The 26,855-nt window shown below is 43.8% G+C and overlaps 1 protein-coding gene across 3 annotated transcripts in view; it reads right to left on the reverse strand.

Moving 5' to 3' along the window:
• SLC25A36 (solute carrier family 25 member 36) overlaps positions 1–26,855 on the reverse strand; it is a 1,333,693-nt gene that overhangs the window by 335,499 nt on the left and 971,339 nt on the right. The window contains exon 8 of one of the 3 annotated variants that reach the window (XM_069213672.1): positions 12,586–13,327. The exons of the other annotated variants lie outside the window; for them this stretch is intronic. Coding sequence (XP_069069773.1) covers positions 13,320–13,327 — 8 coding nt within the window. The 3' untranslated portion in view covers positions 12,586–13,319. Of the gene's footprint in view, positions 1–12,585; positions 13,328–26,855 lie in introns of those variants that run through there. 3 annotated transcript variants of the gene reach the window in all.

Genomic DNA, 26,855 nt, shown 5'->3' on the forward strand with positions numbered 1-26,855 from the left:
AATGACATAGTCAAAGAGCCCAAGTTGGCCTGGCGATGTATTACATTCTACTTAAATTGCAAGAAGGCTGACTTAACTTGGGCCTTAGAGATCGAACTGGCTTCCAAAGGAGTTCCCCATAGGCATGCCAGGCCAATATTTGATAAAGTCACCTTCACATGCTTCAGCCATGGAATTTTACTAGCTGCTGGCAGTTGCAATATCTTGGATAGGCTTGTCAAGTAGGAGACAAATTCTGGAGTGGCCCATATTCTTTTCCAAAATAGAATGGATCTTAAACTCACTTTATCCATGGCACTTTCTTGCGCCTCGTCCAGCCTCAAGGGGATGAATGGCATACTGGGAGGTTAGCCCATAAGTTGGTGCATAAAACTATTTTCTGCTGCACGAAGAGTAGACACATTCCTGTATTCCCACAGCTCTGAACCATAAAGAGCAGATCCAAGTGTCTGGTAGTTGTAGACTTGTAAGCCTGATGCATTAGGGCAAAAATGTGAGCCCTTCTGCATCTTCACTATTCCGTCTGCAATTTGATCTATTTTCAGTTTGCATCTTACTAGGTGCTCCGCCAATCAAAGTTTTCAGTGAATATTACCCCCAAATAATCAAATGTACCAACAGGTTCCAGTGAGGACCCTCTAATTGCAGGTTTGGGCATGTGGAATTACAAGGGTTAAAGACCATATATTTGGTCTTAGCTATGTCTTTCTCTAATCCCCTGAGATTACAAAAGGAGTCAAATCTGTTCAAAAGTTTTTTGGTGGCCCATAGGGGACCTCGACAGGAGCAGCGAATCATCTGCAAACATCAGGGCCGGGACCCTGGTGCCTGGAAGACATAGAGCATCTGATTTGCCTCACGTAAGCCACCAAATCATTAATACAAAGTGTAAAAAGTGTAGGTGCAAGAACTCACCCATGTCGTACCCCCCCTGTTAATTGGGAATAGGTCTGTTAGCTCTTCCCTCTGTCCACATCTAACTTGGGCACAATTGTTATCGTAAACCTCCCAAGTCATGTTCAACAGGTAGTGTGGCATGCCTTTGTCAGCTAAGATCTGCCACAGCTTAGGGCAAGATTCAAGATAAATCACAGACTTCAAGTCAATGAACACTACATAGAGGCGCCCACGATCTATGTGGACAAACTTGCAATATAACACCAGGAAATGAAAAACATAATCTATCGTACTAACATGATCCCTAAAGCCAGCCTGAAGTGGGGTCAGTATCTGTGTGGCATTCATCCATTCTTGTAATCTACTCTAATCGGTCTGCAGTTAGTTGGATGGTCACAGTCGCCTTTCTTACACATTGTTCAGCCCCAGACCAGGAAGGAGGAAAGGGAGTTCCTCTCAGTACTGTGCTATAAAATAGAACAAAATAAGGATTTCACACCTAGGGTCTATCCTGAAAAGGTCCCCAGGTACCTTATCTAGTCCATGTGGCTTGTGAGGGACTGTTTTGCTTTTTGCTAGAGAAACTTCTTTTGCACTAAGATGTAAGAAGTCATGTTGGCCATCAGGCAAAACAACAGGGCCTACCAAGGACGGCGCCCCAACTTCCAGGCACCGGATCAGGGGGTTTGAGTGACTCTATTTAGGAATATAACGCTGAATACAATCAGACATTTGTATGTGGTTTTCTATCGGGAGGTAACCCTCCACACTGAGCGTCGCAACAACAATCCAAAATGTTGTGTCACCTCTCTTGGTTGCGACTAACAGACCATCCCATTTCCTAACTTCCCATGCTCTCTCGGCTTCATTAATGGCAAGTTTTAGGCTTGCCTAGATGCTTGAATCCTGAATCTATCTTGTTGCTTGATGGCGCTAAATAGCGCTACTCATGCCTCACTACATTAGTTCTCATACCAAGTGGGAGGTCATATAACTTGACTGGGTAACTCAGTTACATGAAAAATAAATTTCTCAAGTTTTTAAACAATCGTGAATGAATATTATAAAGATCAGTCAATATTTCCCTTTCTTGTGTAGACTGCTCAAGTAGAAGCATAGCTTCCCCAATGCTTTCAGCAACCAATTTGTACAAATTGGCAACTGAGTCTGACGATTGTGACATTAAGCTCCACTTTACCATGCATTTATTAGTGGATAGGACCATCCTTCTAAGGGGGGTGGGGGGGTGGCTCCTTTTGGATAGAACGTGCAACAGGATCTAACAACTTCAGGTCTAAAGCTAATGCATTGTGATTACTGTCTAAATGAGTAATAATGACCATATCAACTAAATTGGGCCACAGCCGAATATCAAGTAGAATGTAATCTATAACACTTGTACTCTTTAGCCGATGAAACATGTGGTTACCCTCCTTATCAGAGTTTGTCCTGCCATTACAGGCTCTGAGGCCCTGGTTCAGTTTATGAGAACTGAGTTGGGTTGCAAGGGGTGGCCATCTTTTAAAAGCTGGAAGTGCCAACTCCAGAATAGACCAAAAATGGTCTTTCTCTGGAAAATGTACTCTGGGTTGCACGCCTAATGGCTCAAACTGACAATTAAAGTCTCACCCCACAATCTTAAAGGCCTCAACTAGAACGGCAATCAGGTGTGCAGCAAGCTCATCAATTATGTCAGATTCTAATTTATTTGCTGTAGGTCTACAACAGATGTTATAAATACAACAGGCTATGGTATTTGGTGAGATCAGGCTGAAGCACATCAGGTGAAGTGATCCTAGTGCGGTTTCCCTTATTTTACACTTCAAGATAGTTTTGACCCGGATTGTGATGCCCCCTGAAGGTCTACCTTTCCCAGTGGAAGTGGCACTCCGACTGTAAGAAGAAAACACTGACTGATGCAATGGGGTAGGAGACCAGGTTTCCTGAAAAGGACAAACATTTAATGTGTTAACAAAAGCACCCCACTCCGGTAATAGCCCTGCAACATTCCAAGAGATTAATCTAATATATGGAGGATGGTTCACAAACACTGGGTTACAATCAGTTTCACAGATGGATTCACTCCCGCCCTGGGCTGAGTCAGGCAATATCTGACAAAGCGATTATAGGTAGTACCCCATGCAAAGGGGCAACTGGTGGCCTAAAAACAGAACATTTAGAGGAGCCAAACTAAGCCTAACTTTCTGTCTTTGGAGCAACAGAAACATTTTCATAAAAGTAACCCAACAAAAGTGGAACAATGCTGCTAGAGAACCACTGGCTGTAGCCGTAGTGTAAGTTACGTACCAGAGTGGGGGAATTAAAATTTCCAATAACACAGCCACCTTGCCAGTTGACTGGCCAGGGTCAATCAAACCCACCTTTCCAACCAATAAGATCTTATCTGCCATATATGATGGGAAATTCCTATAGTGCCCCAAACAATGCAAAATATTGTTGAACAAGTCATTGTGGGTCTCCCTCTGGCCCCCCACAAAGGTGGGTCTTTGTAGGAGGCTGGCCTGGTTTGTAGTGGGTACCTTGGGTACTTACACCTTACACCAGGTCCAGTTATCATTATTAGTGAAATGCAGTAGTGTTCTAGCAGCTTAGGGTGATAGAGGTAGCTATAGAAGAGCAGCATAGGCTGAACTAGGAGACATGCAAAGCTCCTGCAATACCACTTATAGTTACACAGTACTTAAACACAAGTAAAAACAATACTCAGTGTTACCAAAAATAAAGGTAGTTTACATGGGTGACACAAGGCCAAAATATCTTAGAGGCAATACTCCTTTTGGAGGTAAGTATTATACACAATATATACACTAGACACCAAAAAAAGGTAAGTATTTAGGCATAGGATAGTGCAAACAATAAGAAATGCTATATAGAATGCAATGGGAGAAAATAGGTCTAGGGGCAACACAAACTATATACTAAGAAAGTGGAATGCGAATCACAAATTCCCTCTTAGACAAGTGTAGTGTGTAGAGAATCGCTGGGAGAGTAAGAATACAGCAAAGGTAAGTAAAATACCCCACGCCAGAGCCCAGAAAAGCAGGAGTAAAGTCCTGCAAGTTTCCTTAGGACACACTACAAGTCGTGATTAGAGGTATTGCAAGAACCAAGCAAGACTGCAAACAACAAATGGTGGATTCCTGGACCTGAGGACCTGCAAAGGAAGGAGACCATGTCCAGAAGTCGGAAGAAGTTCCAAGAAGACAGGAGCCCCTGCCAACCCAGAAGAGGGTGCAAAAGAAGAGTCCCCGGTTGGACAAGGGCTGCAGAAAGGCACCCAAGGAAGATGTCAGCTGGTTCATGCGTGATGCACTGGATGTCCGACGAAGAGAAGTTGGATGCATGTGAGTTTTGGCGCTGGATTCCTCCAACAAGCCTTGGTTCCGGTAAAGTTGCATTTTGCATCAAAGTGGCACTGTCTAGACCCAGGAGGGACCTGGGGGTCTCAACTCTGTGTGAGGAGGAAGAGGGGGCTCTCAGCACTTCAGAGAGCCCTCAGAAGATCAGACAGAACCCACGGGAGTCCCAGGACACGGGGACAAAGGAGGTGCAAAATGCGGTTGGTGCAGCACTACAAAGGAGGGTCCCACGCCGCTGAAGGTCATCTCAGCTAGTTCAGCGTCGCAGGATAGAGTGCTGAGGACCTAGGCCAGGCTGTGCACAAAGGAATTTTGCATATAGTGCACAGAGGCCTCAGGAGGTGAAGAAGATGCGGTGCACAGGGGTACTGTCATTGTTGGAGAAGGCAAGGCTTTACCTCCTCCAAATTGGGACAGTGGAACCTCAGGACAGTCTGTATCGAAGGGGTCCACCCTCTTTGTTCCATGGAGCACGCTCGTCGCCAGGAGAGGAGTCCAAGAGAAGCGGTTGTCGGCTTAGAAGGTGCCTGCTTGAGCAGGAGATTTCTTCGATCCTTCTGGTGCAGGGTGAAGACAGGGAGTCCCCAGAGCGAGCACACCATGGAAACTGTTGCAGTTGCTAGCTGGAGCAAAAGTTGCAGAGGAAAAGTAGCCCATCTGGATACTTTGTTGCTGTTACAGCGGTTCCTGGAGCAGTCTACGGTTGATCCGAGGTGAGAGGATGAAGTACTAGTTGCAGAGGATTCCTGCTGGAAACATGCAAGTAGAATCTGAAGAGAACCCACAGGAGAGAGGCTAAATAGCCCAGAGAGGGGGATTGGCTACCTTATCAGGTATGGACTTATCAGTAGGAGTCTCACTGGCCACTCAGAGGCTCCAGAGTGTCCCGCACCTTGGAAAACAAGATGGCTGATGTCTGGGACACAATGGAGGTGCTCTGGGCACCACCCCTGGGGTGGTGATGGACAGGGTAGTGGTCACTCCCCTTTCCTTTGTCCAGTTTCGCGCCAGAGCAGGGACTGGGCCCTGAACTAGTGTAGACTAGCTTATGCAAGTAGGGCACAAAGCATTTCTAGAGGCTGGGGAGGCTACCCCTCCCCAGCCTGTAACATCTTTTTCCAAAGGGAGAGGGTGTAACACCCTGCTCCCAAAGGAAATGCTTTGTTCTGCCTTCCTGGGACTGAGCTACTCAGACCCCAGGAGGGCAGAACCCTGTCGGTGAGGTGGCAGCAGCTGTAGCTGCATTGCAAGCCTCCGAGAGCTGGTTTGGCAGTACTGGGGGTCCATGGTGGAGCCCCCAGGATGCATGGAATTGGCTCTTCAATCCCAGATTTGGAATGGGGGGACAATTCCATGATCTTGGACATGTTACATGGCCTATTCGGAGTTACCATTGTGAAGCTACATATAGATATTGGACCTATATGTAGTGCACACGTGTAATGGCGTCCCCACACTCACAAAGTCCCGGGAATTGGCCGAGAACTATGTGGGGGCACCTTTGCTAGTGCAAGGGTGCCCTCACACTTAGTAACTTTGCACCTAGCCTTCATTAAATGAAGGTTAGACATATAGGTGACTTATAAGTTACTTAAGTGCAGTGAAAATGGCTGTGAAAGGGTTTGACTGAGCTCCTTGTGGGTGGCAAAAGAAATGCTGCGCCCGATAAGGATCTCCTTGAACCCCAATGCCCCGGGTACCTAGTTATCATATACTAGGGCTTATAAGGGGGATCCAGTGTGCCAATTGAAATTGGTAAATGAAGTCAGTAACCTATAGTGACAAATTTTAAAGTGGAGAGAGCATTAGCACTGAGGTTCTGGTTAGCAGAGCCTCAGTGACACAGTTAAGCACTATACACACACACACACACACACAGACACACATTAGGCCACAAACTATGAGCACTGGGGTCCTGGCGAGCAGGATCCCAGTGAGACAGGCAAAACACACTGACATATAGGGTTTTCACTATGAGCACTGGGGTCCTGGGTAGCAGGATCCCAGTGACACAGTAAAAACACACTGACACACATTCACAAACAGGCCAAAAGTGGGGGTAACCATGCTAGAAAGAGGCTACTTTCTCACAGGCTTCAGCTAGAACAAGCACGTCGGGACAGGAGGCTTGGGGGAGGCTAACCACTGGCTGTGTTACAACTTGATCCCGTCCTTGGACTGGATGGGCAGTTACAATTTGATCCCTTTTGGTTATACTTTGCTGTGGAACAGCTTATTGCTGGAAGATGGGTGCAATACTTGATGCGATATTGTCAGAAAGGGGCTCCCGACTTGAGCTGGCAGTTGTAGCGCTGGTGGAAGTGTTGACCATAAGATGGGAGGAGCAGTGAGCTGGATCAGCGTGAAGACGCCTTTCACTGCTCTTCTTATCAGGATCTGGAGATCTAGAAGACTGTGACTGCTGTTCCACTAGGTGGTTTGTACCCTTGAACAAGCTCTCAATTGCTTCCAGCTTCGCAATTAGCAGAGACAACTCCACACGCATATGTTTCTTGATATAATCCATGTGGCCCTCCAGCAAACTCCTTACCTCAGAGGAATCCGACTGCAGGGCCGTTAGCGGAGTGTGAGAGTGGGTTGGAATCAATGCTGTCACAGAACAATGTGATGGAGGGCTATGTTTGAATGGCCATTTCAACTGTTGGGGGCTTCACTGCTCGCTTTTGACGTTTTGTGGCAATGAGGGGAAGAGGACTAGGCCTTGAGGTGGGGGCTACAAAAGAGCAAGCCGAGTCTATATTCGTCTCTGCTGATGACGGGGGCAAACGAACAGGTGTGTTTGTAAGAAGGAGCTCTGAGCTGGATGAAACAGACAGCGTGCTGTGTGGCAACATCCCGTTAAAAGAGAGTATACATTCAGTGATACCAACCTCATTGCTAATAACATTAACAGCTCTCTGAATAATCCTGTCAACAGAGGTTGTTGCAATGGGAGCATAATATGTACCAGGAACTCCCCCTGCCTTTCTCTTCCACACATTGATTAGCTCTGCCCATGATCCACAGGGAGATGAAAATCTCTAGTGATGTCACAATGTAAAAGGGCAACATGCACCTCAGGTATGGGGGCCAAGAGGAGTGGCCTAGCCGACCCTCTTCAAGGCTCTAACGGGTGCAGATGGGCCCATTCTTGGTCTGAGCTTCGCCCAAGGGCATCCTGTGCAGTAACAGCCTTTGTCATGCTATATTGCACTGATGGGGGATGTGGTAGCATTTCCCTCACACTGGAACATTGGTGCCTCCTGCTACTATGACTCCTGGTCAACAGAGTCCCTCCTGGCTTCAGCAAAAACTGTCCTGCGCAGCAGGAGCCTTTGTTGTGCTATATAGCGCTGGCATCCTTTGCCTCACGCTGGAACGCTGGCGCCTCCTGCCGCTATGACTCCTGGTCAACAGAGTCCGTCCTGGCTTCAGCTAAACTGTCAGCAAATTAATATTCACCAGGAGAATTGCACTGGAATCCCTTTATGTGATATCAAGATAACCTTTGAAGAGCATATTCCACTATTACCACCTTTCACAAGTTATTCTAATAATTTTCCTACGGATGTCTACTGGGGAGTCATTACATTTCTCATGCGAGCTCACCCATTTCCCCCTTTTCTGAATCTGGATCAAACTTGTATTTCTTTTGTCTTACTCACTCTGCTTTCTTCTTCAATTTCTAATGCCTGCTGAAATGGTCTCAGGTCATGATAGGTGTTAAGAGTCCTGATGATGTTTCTGATATTTGTTGAAGATTGAAATGCTGTCAACTGATTATACCACAGATCCACTTTTGAATATGCAATTTGTTATGGTGGGCTTTGTTGTCCTTGTTATTTTGCCACATTTATTACATGTGTGTTACTTATGAGGAAGCACGTTGTTCTGCACTGCCACTCACTGTGCCATTTTTGTGACTTTCATTGTTTAACTGATTAAAACTGCAGTTTGTCGGCACATGACTTCTGCAAAGTCCTTCAAGCAGAGACCTCTGTTCCTTGTTCTACCAGTTGTCCCAGATCTCTGGTAATTACTGGGTTTCCCTTTGTGTTAAAAAGTAAGTAAGTGTGAATAATATAACTATGCCCTTACAATGAATCAAGCCTTGGAATCCTATTGGAGAAGACTGTCTCTTTTATTGAGGAGCATTTAAGAGTTTTTAGTACTATCTAGATTCTATGACGTCCTTTGAAAATCGTATTTCCAGGCTCAGAATTGGACTTCTTCCAAATTCCCTTGTCTGCCTGAAGACATGTAGCTTTGACAGACATCCACACCAGCCTAGACATGATGGGCCTTGGCCATGAAAGAGAAGTATATGCATGGTCAATGTCCTCAATGGTACTGGCATATTCGGTGTCTGGATTGTTCCATATAGTTTTCCTACAAGAAGGTGACTCTCAAGCTTAGTCAACATAGAGATTTGAGAGTCCCACTGGAAGACAGGATCAAAGACAAGGGATGGATCAGAGAAAAAAGTATTGATAAATGGACTGTCTTTGACAGAAGGGTAGGCACTGCAATCTGCGATGCCAAAAGCATTTACTTGTGCAAGGATCCGGAGAAAGCCTAAACCTGAAAGAGAGGAAGCAAAGTTTCTGGGCTTCAAATTGGAGCTCTTGGCAATCACAAGTGAAATTCTCATCAGGACGGATGACAAGTTTCCTGCACCATTAAGAGCTGCGTTCTCAGGTCAGCCATCTTCTTGGGATGATCATAACAGGCAATGTGATCAAAGATTTCAACCATAGAACCAATCCTGCTAGATCTGGGGATAGCGAGAAGAGACATGGAGGCCATTAAATGCAAATCAAAACTATGACACAAAAAAGGTGCTGAAATATTTCAGGCCGAGTTCTGTGAGAAGGCCGAAGAGCACTTCACTCTCCACAATCAACTGAAGGAGGATGGAAGAATCATTCTTCAATCCGTAAAAGCAGGTTAGGAACAGACAGTTGTTGGAGTCCAACAAGACAATTCCAGCCAGGGGCCAAGTTAGGAAGTTTCAGTGGATATCTGTACATCACAACATACCTACATATTCATGCCCCCTTGGAATAACGGGGTAGTACTGGATAACTGAAGGGCATGCTAGCCACTCCATTTTCATGCCATGTTGCCCTTGCACACCAACTTGGAGGCCTTCCCATATTCAGCAACCATCTGCTTTGATAGCAAGTGGGGCTAAGCTACTTCAAATTAGAGTTAAAGGCTGTATCATATTGTATTTCCCCAGTTACCTGCATTACAGTAATGCTTTATAGCCATTTTAGACGCATTGCATATATATAGGGAGGATGCTACTTGATGGAAGCGTGTAGATTGAAGTATTTACCATGTGGCCAAGATGGGTAGTTTTTTGATGATTTGCATTTGGACCACGGTCATGCTCTAACTGAGTTACTGTAGCTGACCTGTGGACTATATTAAAGCAAAAAAAGGAGTTGGAAATATGGTGCTTAAGAATTAGATGGTCATGTATTAATGGACAAAAAATGAGTCTGCCCAGAGAGGCTAAAGTGTAAAGTATAGTGGTGTAGCCCCAGGTATGTGTGCAGGTGAAAAGTATGAGAATTAATGCAGCACCATGTAGGATACCTACTATCTTTGGAGTGGTCTGGATCACACAATATAAATAACAGAACAGGGGACAGAGAAAACTGTCTATATAAGGGTAACATCTTCAATTATATTACATGCTTTGTTGAATCCAGTTAGGAGTGACAAAGATGCAATCCGTATACAACCATCATTGGTTTGAAGAGTCCACTCAGGACTGGCAGAGAAGCAAACTACAGAAATCTGCATTATACAAAGCAGACATGGCGGAGGAACCACCCAGTAGTAGCAAAAAGCCAACCATAGGAATAAGTCCTAGTGTATGGATTATAGCATCTATCCACAGAGCAAAAGAAGAACACTCATTAGGAGGAATTAATTTAAAAACTCAACGTGTAGAAACCAAGGAATCCAGTGGGTGATTTTGGGGCCAAGCTCAGAGTGCAAATGGTAACTAAATTTGAGGAGGGATGTAATTATATTAAGAGAATCACGGGGATTGGCTGGAGGGCGGGATGAGAGAAGGGATATGATGAGAACTCGACAGGGATTCTAAGCCTAGGTCTTTCTAGGCTCAAGCAGCTACGATAGCTCAGGAAAACACACTTAACCCCTTTGCCCTTTATATGGTAACTCAAGGGAGGGAAATCCAGGTAAGGACAGCTTAGTAGAAAGGGGCAAGTACGGAGGACTTGTTTGCATGGGAATAAGCAGATTGGGGGCCCACAGGACAGGAGTCTAGTTCCAACCTTGCGCCAGACCTCCTTCATGGGTGAGGTGGGCAAAGGGCAAGCAGGGATACTGAGCTACGAACTGAGTGGATGAAGTTTGCCTGTAGGGTCCGTCTACCTATTTCTCTGCAAACAGGGCCAAGTATACCCTTGCTGAAATCAGGGTAGCATGCCAGAACAGTCAAAGGCTTCTCACAGAGGAAGTGAGGGGCAGCAGAGACTCAGAGCTCAACAAACAGTCACAATAACTGAGGTACTGGGTTTTTCAGAACCGGTACTGATCCGGTAACCCAGCGGTGCCAGGGTACACCCAAAGACCTCGGGTACTTTCCTGATTCAGACTACAGAAACTCAGAGTCTTCTAGGTGAAGTCAAAGATCAAATTTATTGGCTGCAACCAATTGACAAGTGTCCTAGAAGTACAACAGCACGATTTGTATGTTCTCAGGAGACTGTGTTTCAATGCAAAGTCAGGTTTCCTTATATACAGTTTTTTAAGCTTCAGGCAAACATTCTTGACATTTTGGTTGGTCATTCACATGTTTTCACTACAAAGGAAAAAACAGTGTCATGATGAAACCTCATATTTCATGTCATCCAACCCATAATAAATTACCTGGCAAGGCCTAGTATTTTACATCAGATAAGTGTGGACCCCCAATAAAAACGGGCACCTCCCCCTCGTAAAGTAAGAGGAAGAAAAGAGCAGGTGCAGGTGTGAGCAAGATTAGGTAGGGTGTGTGAGCGATAATAAGGGTTTTATGGCATGGTGTGCCTTGATGCTATCTGATTCGGCCACTGGGAGAGGGACTGACCAAACAGGTTTGGCCTGAGGCAATGGTTCCAGCTTGCCCAGGTCAGAGAAAAGTCAATCAAGGTGTACGTGTCCTTGGAATCAAATCTGACTGTATTATAAGCCTATGTGAGGGCAACTTTTAAAATGGCTGCCGTGTATAAAATGGGAGCCACGAGTGCAGGACGAAAATGGCGATTTCGAGGTGAAAACGCTGCTGGAATTGAGCGAAAATGCTCATGCTTAGTGTACTAGTCATTATCGGTCTTTTGATACTAAAATCGTACTGCTGTGGCAAAGTAAATTACATGGGTCCAGAATTTTTAGAACCACAAACCCTCCTTTTGCCCTTACATAGGCAATAAACCTATTCTCATGCTAATCTGAGTCCAGGTCTATGTTTATAAGGCCATGGAGATGTTGCTGGAGCAAAATTCTAGTACTTGGTAACTCTCTCTGGACAGGTCTCCTCGAACATGAAGTAGCACAAAAGGCCACATATGGCAGGACAAAATAAGGAATACCTCTATCTGCAGTAGGTGGCATAAGATCACACACCCAACAATTAGTGATGTTCACTACTAACTAGTGTTGATGCAGAAGCTGTACAACAGAATTGCTTACAAATTCTGATCTTCTAACCTGCTAATGTTCAGGAAAAGGGTGAAAAGAGTGCAAAGAAACAATAGTAGGAAAAGACATAGGTTGGGAAGTGGGTGCAGAAGTCAATTGAGTAGAGAAAAACAATCCCACCCATAAATGACAACGTCATGTTTAAAAGACACTAGAAAACACGTTATTAAGAACATATAGACAACGGGAGAAAGTAGTGACCACTATTTACAAATGAAATAATAATTTTTCACAACCCTAACCAAAAAGCAAATCCTAAAATTATCTAGTAACATTTTTAGGGCTCCTCTGCATTTCAGTAATTTTTGTATGTTCAGGTGGAACAGTGGTGACTCTCATCAATGCTCTAAGGTGAAAAGGGGGTACTCTTTCCACAGAAAATGGACTTTATTCTGCTTTTACTAAACAGAATAGTACTTTAAAACAATGCCAGCAAAACAATCAGTCTCCTAACACCTAGTCTATACAATCACACGGAAACCTCTTGTGAAACCAACTATGCCCAGAGTCCGTTCAAAAAGCCTCTCTGGCAGGCTTCTATTGTCCATCAAATTTTCTTTTGTTGTTTTCTTTCGCATGGGCCTCTCAATTCAGGCCTCTTCGTGAGAAAAGTACTGCTTAGTTGGAGTGCCCTCCTGGCAAACACCCACAGCTCACTCGAAAGTCTCAATGTCTTAAAGCAATGCACCAGTGTCTCTCCTCTGTGGCAGATACTACAAACAATGTGCTCTTCATTGATCAAGGGCACAAATCATCTTGTGCAGACCCAAGCACCATTAATTGGGAAATAGCTCAAGCTCAGCAGCACTTTCAGACTCCAACACTCATTATTTAGTGTCAGAGGACGCTCAAGCTGCTCTTTCATGGGCACCAAAATATAGTGCCTTTTTCCAAACTTGAAATCTCCGGTGCACTGCCCTTCTTCCGTTGGAGAAAAGAAAAGGGGGTGTGTGGCCAAAACTCAGGCCAAGGGGCTCAAGGGATTGCACACTGTCAGAGGTTACCAGCACATGACAGGTAGAGAAATGAAACCTCAAAACAGCTCTGCCATCAACAACAGGAATCCTTCTCTTTAGCTCTTTTACACTGAAACTTTGGTTTTGTGATGTCCAACGCCGTCTGATGGAGCAAGTACGATACCATGCGCTGGCGATCGCTGTCCAGCTTTGCTACTTCCTGGGTGCTGAGACTGTAGGGCCAAGACGTCCGTCTTTCATCTGTAGCTGTCACTGATGGGAATTAGGCTTAAATCAATGTCCTGCAGGTTATTATGACTTGATACCCGCAGAATCTAGTGACGTAGGAAGTGTGCCACAGCTGTTAGTTTCCTTCAATTTAGTACAAAAACAGTTCATGGTTTTTAACAAGGGGACTGCAAGCAGGTGGTCTGCAATCTTCAAAGGAGTAGCCATACACCATGGGCATAAAATACAAAGACAAAGGCAGAAGGGCAAAACAGGGTCTGTAGCATCTTTAATTTAGTTCTCTCCATTATTCTCTGCCATCTATAGCTACATGAGAATTCTATCTGAATGGATTTCCTCACACAGTGGCATTGTCTAATGGGGTAAACACATATTTGCCTCAATGATTAAGTCTAGGTGTTCCTCCTTACCTTAGAACATCTCAATAGAGAAATCACATGATACCGATTATCAGGGACATGTAGAAACCTTCCTTTAAAAACTGTGCATCAGGTGCACTATGCAATACACAGGCTAATAGTCAAATGTGCAAACAAAAAGACAAGAACTAGAGGGTCCTGATATTTGCATGATTAGGACACATCTGATCCCACAAAAAATTAAAGTAGCAGGAACAGAAGGGAACCGAAAACCAAATTAAAATAGACATTGAAAATTCGTCATGTTCAAAAAGGTAAACATAAGATATCTCCTATTGAGATGGAAAACTTGTCTTACTATAATATTGAGTCAGTTAACCAGTCTATCGCTACCCTGACAGTCAGGCTGGAAAACATTGAAGCAGGCAAATTCTTGAAAACCAGTCTGGTCATACCAAAGGGAATTATACATAACATGGGGGTCCCTGGTACATCACTGCAGTCTGGAAATGTGAACCTGAACAATACATCAATAATAATAAAAGGGCTGACTGGTGAAAGGAATTCGAAAAAGAGAAATGGGACTAGGACATAGCTAAAATCTCAATAACTAAGCATGGTGCGACATTGGTCAGGGGAAGTAACCAAAGAAAAAATCTATAGAAAGAACAAAAAAAATTATTTGGGTGATAGTCAGGCATGTGACACAACACCAAGAGTACGGGTGATACACAAAGGCCAAAGTTACACAAATTTTAACTCTACCGTTGGCGACTACACCATATACGGTACTCCTAGCTAATGTTTCAGTTCCTTCTTCAGGAAAAAATGAAAACCTGGTTTTCTTTTAAGGAACGAAAGCCATATGCTACTTAGGAAACAGAACATCATTAACTAATGTAATATAGAAATTAGGCCACCTTGAGTCACAGATCTATAATTTCATCCTTAGGTCCAATCAAGGATACATAAATGTAGGGCTGCCTGTTCCTTTAAGGGAAGGGGCAGTAACGTGACTAACTGCAGGTGACACACTTTGATCCTGTATATCTCTTTTTATTTTCCTTCAATACCATTATAGCCAAATAGACATTCACTGGTGAAGTGTTGTCTTTTATGTTCACAGCATGAAATATCATTATCTGTGGAATTTAGTAACCAGAACAAGTTCAACCAACTGTTGCGTAGCGATGGGCATCGTCATGACCATCCCCTCACAACACAGGGGAGCTTGTAATAGTATCAAAAGCAGCAACAAACATGCAAAAAAAAAATTTAAAAAATAATAAAAACGCACAAAACGTCAAGCCATCAGATATACTTGCTGTGTATCAAGCACAAAAAGCATAGACAAAAAAATAGCATGTGTGAATAAGCGGTGACACACAACACCATGTCATGTACTTTATGCACTGTAAACCTGCAGCCCAAAACCCAATATTTGGGCCTGTTTAATTTGACAGGTTTAAAATCCTTACCCTCCTTTTGACAGTAGATCACCAGGCAATGGAAATCTGCTGTCAAATATAACTTTACTGTTTCTCTTCTAACATACAGGACCAGCAAGAACAATTCATGATAGGACCAAATACATGAAAATAAATTTCCATTACTTAACTGTTACCCTCTTGTCAGTTACTTCGCAACATCAAGCCACCTTAGTTTTACCTTTCTAAAAGTAAAAATTGTTACACTGACACTCCATATTAATTTGGCACCTACAATTTCCACTGTGAAAAATAAGTCTTAATTGGCAAATCGTTCTCATTAAGGCATGTAGCCTCCAAAATTTTAGAAAAGGGCTGCATCTTATTTTCTGTCTAAGACTTAATGCAACACTTCGTTTTCTGTCAAATAAAAGCAACTAGCAGGCATCATTTTATTTTTTTTAGAGCGGAGACGCAAATGTATCAGTTCTGCAGAGCATTTAACATGATGTTGGGACTTTCGAAGAAACCCCTTTTTTTATATTTTCCCTTTGGAATTAAGTTCTTTAATTGTATTGATGTTCTTCTGGAGAAACCAGAAATCCCACTTTTAGAGGCCCGGTAGGGTCATTCTGCATTTCACAGAGACAAGGCCCTAATTTAAAAGGTCACAAGTGTCAACATGACAGCCTCCTCCATTGTTTATGGGAAAACTAAAGATAGCATCTCAGCAGCATGACTTGAGCCAGCCTCTGTAGCTCTCCTAGCTTCTGCCACTCTGAATCTGTCAAAGACAGTAGGCCTTTCTATTTTCCTTCTAACCTGCAATAATTCACTCTATTTAAAAAAAAAAATGTTTCCTTTTTAGGCGCTAAAATTTTTTATCTCTATTTCCAGATTATTAAACTACATTTACTGTGAATAATTCACAAACCTTAATAACACACATACCAGTTGTTAGAATAAATGCTTGTTGCAATCCCATGCAATGGTACATATTTCATCAACCTCGAATGAATGAACGTCTCAGTAGGCCCAGCTGAAGTTAGAACCTTCAACCTTGATATTAAAACAAGCCTTTGTACTGGCACATTGACTCATTGAATCATAAGGAGGCACAACCTGCAAATATATATCAAACCTAAATGTATGCATTTACTGAAGCCTGAGACACTTTAAAAAGTACTCTGAATGAAAGAAAATGCAGTTTAAACAGTGCTTTTGCCCAAAATCGACTTTGATATTTTAGGCATTAAAAAATCAATATCCTACAATTTTCTTGCATAATATGCATTACCAGAATGTCTATTACACAATCCATGAGTCAGCCATTGAAAATATTAACTTATACTTTATAGAAATGAGCTTGTTTGCTCCTGCACCAAGGGAAAATTGCACATACAAATGTCATTTTAGCGGTGCAACATAACTTAAATTAAATTTTAATGTTAGGAGGTCATAGTATAGGTATTAAGCTTTATAAATATTAAAAAACGATTTTGAAAGGCACTTATTTTTTTAATAATTTGTCCATAATTAATAATTTTCTTTTTTTTTTTTTTTTTTAAAACCCAATTATTCTTTTTTTGTGATAATTCCACATATAAAAGAAAGCTGCATCCCTTGCCTATTATTTGGGATACATTAACTCACAAGCCTAAGCGCATAAGCCTAACTTGAAATGCGTCACATTTTTGCGCCACTTTCATTTAAAAGGAAGGTTATGCAAAATTCCACCCATGTTTAACTGGGAAAGTGCTGGCTGAATTGAACATTCCTATCAAATAGACTGCAGCTGAAAAGTTTGCCTGTGAACATCTAATACAATGCATCTAAGAAAAATGCTGTAAATGTATTTATTTTTTTGCAAAAATAGATAATTTCGTTTTTTTTTTTTTGGGGCCCTATTTATATCTATTGAATGTGTTTTCTAATTTATTAAGCATTTAACGGCAGTTTTGTATATGTGCACAATTGCTCATTCTATAAATTAAAGAGCAACATATAGCTATGTTAGCACATCACATGGTTCATTTCTGGATTTTTTCTAAGTTTCTACTTAATATTAATTAACCAACATTTTACTTAACAAACTGTAAACATAAAGAAGACCCACAAACACACATTGAGCTCATTTCAGATATAAACAGAAAACACTCAGTACACATAATACAGCGCGCTTTAGCCATTTTTCATAAATAGCGCCGTCGCAATTTACTTACAGAACCGTTTGCAGATCCTAGTTGTAAGTCATATTTACAAGAACAAAAAAAAAACTTTTCTCAATTATTTCCAAGAATAGCGGACCCATACTTTATTAAACGTGATGGGGCCCACTCCGTGCTTCACATATAGTTCATAGGTTGGAGTTCCAATCGGAGGAACCGGACATGAGTCCTCCAACCGGGAGTCCCTTTTACAACCAAGACAAAACAAATTTCCAAGTCTGCTAAGACCAGGCCTCTTCGCTCACTAGTCTAGCTTCAAACTTCAAAGGATTATCGTTTACGATAGTCTCGTGAATACACGAGTCCTTCGGCTTTGGTACTTGCAAGTTCCAAATCAAAGTGATCCCAAAGGGATACCAAACCAAATGTCCAACTAAGGACCAAACCAAGTGTCCAACTAAGGACCAAACCAAGTGTCCAACTAAGGACCAAACCAAGTGTCCAACTAAGGACTGGGAGACGCTCCACTTATACTTAACTGAAAATATCAATGACGTCACCAGAAGACTCGTCTTATCGTTTCGCTCTACCAAAAATCAAGGGTCCAAATCAGGGCGATAGCCAGGGCAGCAGTCCTTCATAGCCGTCGGGAAGCGGGGAACCTCGCAACAAAGACTTTCGGACCACGTCGACATGCAGGGGTCGATGAAGTGGCGGCCTTCCTCCAGAATTTTCACACGAAGCTCCCCACGGACCTCAGGCTTGGACCGGTACCGCTGGTATCGCCCCACGTTGGGCGCCAACTGAGGTACTGGGTTTTTCAGAACCGGTACTGATCCGGTAACCCAGCGGTGCCAGGGTACACCCAAAGACCTCGGGTACTTTCCTGATTCAGAATACAGAAACTCAGAGTCTTCTAGGTGAAGTCAAAGATCGAATTTATTGGCTGCAACCAATTGACAAGTGTCCTAGAAGTACAACAGCACGATTTGTATGTTCTCAGGAGACTGTGTTTCAATGCAAAGTCAGGTTTCCTTATATACAGTTTTTTAAGCTTCAGGCAAACATTCTTGACATTTTGGTTGGTCATTCACATGTTTTCACTACAAAGGAAAAAACAGTGTCATGATGAAACCTCATATTTCATGTCATCCAACCCATAATAAATTACCCGGCAAGGCCTAGTATTTTACATCAGATAAGTGTGGACCCCCAATAAAAACGGGCACCTCCCCCTCGTAAAGTAAGAGGGCTTAGAGAGTAAGTTATATCACTTTGGGAGAACAACAGGGGTGCTGCGGTGGTTGGTGCTAACGAGTGAAATAGGAGGGGGCCCGTACAAACAGAGGTGGGGCTATCATGATCAGGGGAGTACAGACTACTAAAGTGGGCTATCCAGTCTCTTGGGGCAATATTGGTTGTGATGTCCAAACCACTGGTTTCTGGGCCTCGCGCTGCCAGGGACCAGAACAGACTATAATTTCTCTCGCGCACAGCGTCGCTGAGTGATGTCCACCATTTGCTATCTTGATCACGCTTGGCTATGCATATTGCAGATTTATAGGACTTCCTAGCTACGCGGATGGCGATGGGGTCCTTGGATTTAATGGCTTGAACTAGGCGCTTGTTTAGGGACCGGCACGTTTTGTTGAACCAGCGGTGCCTGGCTTTGGGTCGTTTGTCGTCGTGGGCTGGGGGTGCTGAGAAGTGGGTTGCGATATCCCTAAAGCAGGAGGTGTGGATTGAGCTAATTTCCTGGTGGGGTGTTGCAGAACCTGCCTCTAGGTCCCTTAGTGTGGATTTTAGGGTGTTGTTGGCAGCATTGATGAGTGCGGGCCGGGCCACAATATTGACCCATTTTAGGTGTCTTTTGTTGTTGGCCAGGTTAATACCCTCGGGTGCTACTGCTGCGGGGTTAGACGTGGCTGGGAGGTTACCTAGGGCTAATGTGTGGACAGAAAGAGGGTTGTGATCACTTTCGGTCCTTTCGATGATTGTCATATCGATGACTAGAGGCCATAATCTTATATCGAATAGGCAATAATCGATTCTGCTGGTGTGGTTCGTTTTGTTGTATGTGTGACTACCGTTGGTGTCTGAATTAGTTCTGCCATTTAGCGCCCTGAGTCCAAACTCCATGGTCAATGATTTTACCTGAATCGCAACCGACGTCCACCTTTTGATGGGTGCAATGGACAGGGCGGGGATAGACCAGACTTGATCTTCCTCGCGGGTGGACCTGAGATCGTCCCAGTCAAGGGGTTCGAATGTGACGTTGAAGTCCCCAGCCACAATGGTTTTATGATGGCGGGGATAATTTTGTAAGAGGGCTACGAGGGCGCAGAGGGTTTTGGAGACTTGACCCCCCCTGACCCCTCGAGCGTAGATATTAAAGATGTTCACCACAGAGTCAGGCCCAAAGGATAGACGAAGGCCTAACAGGTCGGGAGAGGCGGTAGGTAGCTGTGATATATGGCAGCTAAGTGATGTTTTGATCCAGATGGTCAGACCCCCTGAGGGCCTGCCTCTCGTGCTGGCCACAGCGGGGATGTGGAAATTTGAGTAGCCTGTTCGGAAGAGTGGGTCGAGTGACCATGTTTCCTGTAGGAGACATATGTCATGTTCGTCAATAAATGAGGAGAAGGATGGAAGGGGAAGAATAGATTTCAGACCTGCCACGTTCCATGAGACAGACACCAACGGTAGTCACACATACAACAAAATCTCCCTCACCTCCTTTTTGCATGCCCCGCGTATACTGCCCCCCGTAGGAAATGGCTGGCCCCGGCATGCAGACTACTGGGAGCACGCTGCTCTGCGCTAGCTCTGCGAATCCTTAGATCAGACACCAGGCCAACGCTAGTGATCGCTATCGCCAAATTCCTCGGAGCTAGTTGGCTTATTAGAGGGAAAACTCTCCTGGACAAAGACTCCAAATAAGACTGTCCCAACTTCCTGCAGAATGCATTTCACTTCATTTCATTTTATCTAATTTCATTCCATTTTATTCTATCTCATTTTTATTCCATTTTAATTTTTATTTGTATTTTATTCCCTTTTATCACCATATTTACCTGCAATTTTATTTTATCTTGTGCATTTATTTGTATTTATTACTGCTCGCGCTTTTTTGGCTCTTGTAGCCGCAATAAAGCTTCTTTGAATTGAAAAGAGCAGGTGCAGGTGTGAGCAAGATTAGGTAGGGTGTGTGAGCGATAATAAGGGTTTTATGGCATGGTGTGCCTTGATGCTATCTGATTCGGCCACTGGGATAGGGACTGACCAAACAGGTTTGGCCTGAGGCAATGGTTCCAGCTTGCCCAGGTCAGAGAAAAGTCAATCAAGGTGTTCGTGTCCTTGGAATCAAATCTGACTGTATTATAAGCCTATGTGAGGGCAACTTTTAAAATGGCTGCCGTGTATAAAATGGGAGCCACGAGTGCAGGACGAAAATGGCGATTTCGAGGTGAAAACGCTGCTGGAATTGAGCGAAAATGCTCATGCTTAGTGTACTAGTCATTATCGGTCTTTTGATACTAAAATCGTACTGCTGTGGCAAAGTAAATTACATGGGTCCAGAATTTTTAGAACCACATAACATACACTGCTTTACTACCTTACACTAACAGCACAGCAAAACAAAATACAGCACACTGTTATGGAAGTCAGCTACAGGTTTCTACAACATTAAGGGTCTAAACCAATTTCTATAGTTCCCTACCACAGTGTCAGAGCCTAATGGCTGTAGTTCCTACCCTCTACAATGTTTTAGCACAGTGGCTACAGGTCCTTAACTTCTACAATGACCCAGTAGTAAAGGAAAACCAATGGGCGTGAGTTAGCAAGCGTTCAAATTTACTACCTGGTTTATGAGAGTAATCGCTATATCTGGGGATGCATTGGTCATTTCACCCTGCATGTTGAAAAAGGATTTGTATTGTCAATCGTAACATTTACACAACTTGTTAAGTTTCATTTTTATTATTTCAGAATCAGCGACATTTGTGGTGCTGTTTTATTTTCTTTATCTAGTTGTTCTTTCGCCTAGAAAAGCAGTGGTTTCTTAGCAAGACATTCTTTTCACTTTGTGCTTTCCTCAAGACTGCAGCGAGATAGGGTTGCGGGCAAAGTGGTACTCTGCGTCTCCAACATTCCAAGAAACACACACATCCTCATGTAGGGACATTTTCTCAGAACATCATCTGTTTTATTATAAAAAACACACATCTCTGTCCCATGCACATAAGAGAGAGATTCCAGGAAGATGACCACAACTGCATGCTGATTGACTTTGCTACAGCTGCTTGCTGAGACTACCGGTTCCTTGGCCTACATGGGGATGGTGTCTCTGTAGACAAAAGGTTTCCTTGCTCAGGTATGGAGGATGATGTCTTCCCAGGGGGAATCCTGAAGTGCGGATTAGGGCTTATCATTCTGTGCTCTAACATAGCTTAGGTAGGAACCGCATATACCACGCATAGTGACAGTATGTTGGGACTTTTCTTGTATTTCACTTTTTTTGTGACCATTTTCCTTCCATTATGTTTCACCATTCTAATTATTTTAATTTGTGTCATTTTGTCTAAGACACACCTGCTTCAAAAAATCTTATTGAACCATTTTCTGCCTCTGTTTGTCTTTGCATGTGTGACACTAATGTAACTGAGAGAAAAGGATGAGATCTGACACACCACGATTTCCCTGAAAAGTCACCTTGCCATGCGTCCGGTTGCCACAAATCATCCCTGCTCCTGGGCAGAGAAGAGGAGCTGCTAGTTGGCCAGAAACAGATTAACCCGACAGGTGTCAAATGGTGCGGGACTGGACTCAGTTCCACACAATTCAGGTGATAATGCCGGCCAAATCTAGAAGCCTCATTAGGATAATGAGAGCCCACGCGACATGGCGCTGCCAACGTTTGGCCAGGCATTGTTTTTGGATCCTCCTGAGTATCTCTGTCTCACTACGTGCTAAAGGCACCTCACATATACAGAGACATCCATGGTATTGAGAATTTCCTCCTCAGCTATGTAGGTAGTACTTATCCAACGCTGTTGGTTGTTCAAGCTTGAACCTTAAAAGGATTAATCCCCATTTCGTGTCCTTATCCCTGAACAGGTATATCCACTATGGCGAACCCGCAACAGTGGTAATTGCTGTGAACAGGCAATCTCCCCTAACTGTTCATTTGCTAGAAAATGGCCTCACGGACCAGGATGGTGCTGTAACATTTGTAGTTGAGGCTCATCCAGCCTACAGAACTGTAACATTCTATTCTTGGGTTATCTTCCCAGCAGTTGATAGGAACACCAAAATCTTTCATCATTATATACCTGCTAACTTACATGCACAATACAGAGCTTATGCATATTTAGAGATACCCCTACCTTTTTGTTGGACCTGGTCCTTTTTGCAGTGTCATCCCCAAACTTTTTGCCTCCTCCCTCCTATTTTTTCTGATCTGTTTCTGTTGGCTTTAGGACTCTGGGCACTTTACCACTGCTCATAAGTGCTTAACTGCATATGCTCTGTGTGTAAATTTTATCGGTGAATGGCTTTTCCATGATTGACACATTTGATTTACTAGTAAGTCCCTAGTAAAGTGCACTAGAGGTGCCCAGGGCCTTTAAATTACAAATGCTACTATTGGACCTGCAGCACTTGTTGTGCCACCCACACAAGTAGTCATGTAAACATGCTTCATACCTGCCACTGCAGTTTCTGTGTGTGCAGATTTAACCTGCCAATTCGACCTGTCAAGTGTACCCACTGGCCAGGCCTAAACATTCCCTCTTTATACATGTAAGACACCCCTAAGGAAGGCCCTAGGTAGCCCCATGGGCAGAGTGCAGTGTATTTTAAAGGTGGGACACGTACTGGTGTGTTTTACGCCCTAACTGTGAAAAACTGCCAAATTTGTTTTCACTGTTGCAAGGCCTATCTCTCTCATAGGTTAACATGGAGGCTCCCTTTAAATATCTTTTAAGTGTAGTTTACCTTTGGGAGCAGAGGGAAATATGGAGTTTGGTGTCTCTGAACTCACAATTTAAAAATACATCTTTTGGTAAAGCTGTTTTTTAAATTGTGACATTTGAAAATGCCACTTTTAGAAAGTGGGCATTTTCTTGCTTTAACCATTCTGTGACTCTGCCTGCTTGTGTATTCCCTGCCTGGGTCAGACTGACAGTTGGGTTGTTTGTGAATCCAATATAGATAGTGACAAAAAGGGACCTGGGGTGTAGCCTGCATATCCTGATGGGCCATCTAAGCTAAAGTGGATGGAGGAGTGGTCACTTATACCTGAAAGGGCTGTGCCTTCCCTTACACAATGCAGTCTCCAACCCACCGGTGTGTGTCTGGAGCCAGGCTTGGGCAAGGCAGGATCTTATGAACAACAGAGACTTTCCTTTGAAGTTTGCCTACTTCAAAGGCAGGAAGGGGTATAAGTAGTCTACCCAAACCCCCAGATTTTTAGATTATTTCTGGAACCAAGAGGAACCTCTGCCAAAGAGAAGAGCTGGAGAGCCGGAGGAGGGCTACTGCCCCTTTGCCTGTGAATGTGCTTTGCTGGGTAGGCCTCCAGTTGCTGCTTCTGCCTGAAAGAGGACAAAGACTGGACGTTGTGGTACATTCCTGCTTGTGAAGAATCTCCAAGGGCTTTGGCTGAGCTTGCCTCCTGTTTTGAAGTCTCAGGGGCATCAAAGAATTCCTCTATCAGCACCTGGACTCTCTGCTGAGAGTCCTGCCCTGCAAAGTGGTGCCCAATTCAGTCCCTGGGGCCTTGATAAGTGAAGTTGGCAGAACGAGGACTAAAATCCGCACACAGAACACTGTGCAGGGAAAGTTTTGATGTACCACCTACAACACGACTGAAAAACGCCATGCCACCCACTTCACGGCTAAAATCGACGCTCCACCTGCATCGCAGCTGGGAGATAGATGCATCGCGGCTGGAAAAACTACGCAACATCTGCTTGCGGCTGCTGATAAGGATGCAAACCCCACACAGCGTGGTTTTCCAACACCCACCGTGCAGCCAGATTTCTCATGCATCATCGATGGGCAGCAAAAATCAACACAAGTCAGCGCAAATCCGAGGTGCCTGTCTGGAAAGTGATGTATCGCTCTATTGTGGAAGAGGAAAACGACGCATCGTCGAACCACCCGGAGAAGAAACGATGCACAGCCTCACTTGCGAGTAAGGAATCTACGCATCGCGGACTTATCTGAAGCACGTTTGCCCCTGCAGCTTTATTTTTGCCGCAAACCAGGTACTTTGTGTAAAATCAACGGTTCCATTGTTTTCTATTGAGTAAGACTCTTATTCTATATGTCCATTTTGTAGTGTTTTCACTGTTTTACTGTGTGTGTTGATACAAATACTTTACACATTTCCTTTGAAATAAGCCTAACTGCTTGTCCCAAGCTACCAAGGGGGTAAGCAGGATTTATCTAAGTGTGTACCTCCATTGCCCTGATTAGTGTGAGGGTCCCTGCTTGGACAAAGTGCAAACTGACTGCCAACCAGGGACCCAATTTCTAACACTTTTCAAGACCACAATAACTGCTTGATGGCACCCTACCACACACAGTATTATATGTCAGGTTAGGTCCTCTAAGCAATGATGGTCTTACCTGGCCTTTATTGGTAGATAAACACTTACACACAAGGGACAACAAAACTCATTTGGTCATCAGAGTAATTGCTGGTGCCACTGGTTTCCTCTATGTAACATTCAATGAGGGCAAAACCGTACCGCTTGCATACAAATCACATTTGTATTCCACAGCTGAACAATGCTTTGCTCTCACAGAAAAAGTTCTGACTGCTGTTCAGATGGCTATCATTAAAGAGAGACCTGTGGATCAGGGGTAACGCATCACTGTTGTATGTCCAAATCCTGCAATAACTTGTTCACGGACGAGGTTGGATGATAAAACACTGGCTGCTGTGAAAGCTTCGGCTGAAGGCAAGCCCATGCAAAAGGTATATCCTATCAAATATTCCTACTGCATATCTAGCCTCAATACTGCCCTAGTAACAATACCAGGGGTGGGTGATCGTGTGATCGCCAACAAAGATCAAAGACCAGGGTTGTTTAAAGCAGCACATAAGGGAATTGCTTCTGCCCACGCTGGTATGGCGGCTACTATTTCACTGGAACAAGCACGCTACTGGTGGCCAGGTCTATACAAACAGACCAAGCAGTATGTCTTTTACTGTGACACCTGTCAACAAATAAAAGGGCCCACCGTCAAACGCCCATAGCAGACACCCCTCCTAATTTCCAACCAACCTTCACAATATGTCTACCTGGACCATTGTGGTCCCCCGACACCTGATGATGCATACAAATACATCCTAGTCACTGTTGACTCATGCCCCAGACTTCTATGGGTATGGCCACAATGCTCAGCTGACGCTCAAACTGTTATTAAAGATTTGCAAGTCTTTATCGGCACATATGGAGTTATGGCTTTCCACTCGGACAAGGGCCCTGCTTTTGCCTCAAGGGCATTCAGGGACACCATGGCTTTGTTCGGGGTCCAACTGCATTATTTGTCTCCATACCATCCCAAGGGAAACACTGTTGTGGAGCAAAGAAACCTGGATTTAAAGCAATCCTTAACAGCAAGAGTATTAGGCACAGTCGTAGTTGTCTTAATCACCTGTATGGAGTCCAGAGAGCACTTAATAATCTGCCCAGAAGATCCCTGAATGACGTACCCATATAAATGCCTGTTCAGAACAGAAATGTATGTTCCAGATCTTGATGGTCCTGGAACGGAGCTGGCAGATACACCTTTTGAAATGAATAAATGTGTTGCTGTCTTGCAGGACTTACAACAGTTCTGTGAAGGATGACAACGTATCTGCCAGTGCCACTTCTTGGGGAATGCGGGATGGACCAATACACCTACTGGCTGGATTCCAAAAGTTGGGGATCTAGTGCATGAAAAGATAATGTGAAAAAAGGAGTTTGGTCCTTCTTATCATGCACCAGTTCCAGTCCTGGGAATACACCTTACCAGAACTGCTATTCTACCACCGTCGCCTGGTTCTAAAGAAAATCGCTTTGTCTCCATCGACAATGTCAAGCTACACCATATGGCCGATCCAGAACATCAGACCTAGAGTACTCCTAGGTAGTACCCAAATCCCTCTCACTTTCGACCAGGATGTTCCTCTACAAGCTTTAAGCCGCAAAGGTAACACCTCTCTGAGCTTCGGGAGGGTGGAAAATGATCTTTCATTAGTCCTGTTAACTTCTGTGACAAACAATGTCAACAATATTGAGTGATTCTACTCACATTCAACACAAACAGATGGAATAGTCTACTATGAACCACAGAGGGAGATTTCTGCCAACCCTCCTCAACACGGCTCCAGTTTTTGCATAAACTGCTTCTGGATACTTTGCTGACATCAATGACACTTTTACTGACTCATCTACCTCTTCTACAACAAGACTGTCAAGAGCACATACGCTTATAAACTGGCTCAAAATGAACTATTTCATTCTTCCATGGAACTATATGTGGCTCTTATTGACTGTACTTGCCTGCCTTCTTTGGACTGGGTTCATCATCGTCTTTTTCTTACTCATACATGGTCATTACCTTCCTGAACGCTCTACAGTTGAACTGGTGGATGAGGTTCTAAAACCACATTTTCCCTCCCATTAGGTCTGCAGAG

This window comes from Pleurodeles waltl, chromosome 11, assembly GCF_031143425.1.
Source record: "Pleurodeles waltl isolate 20211129_DDA chromosome 11, aPleWal1.hap1.20221129, whole genome shotgun sequence".
Classification (NCBI taxonomy): Eukaryota; Metazoa; Chordata; class Amphibia; order Caudata; family Salamandridae; genus Pleurodeles; species Pleurodeles waltl.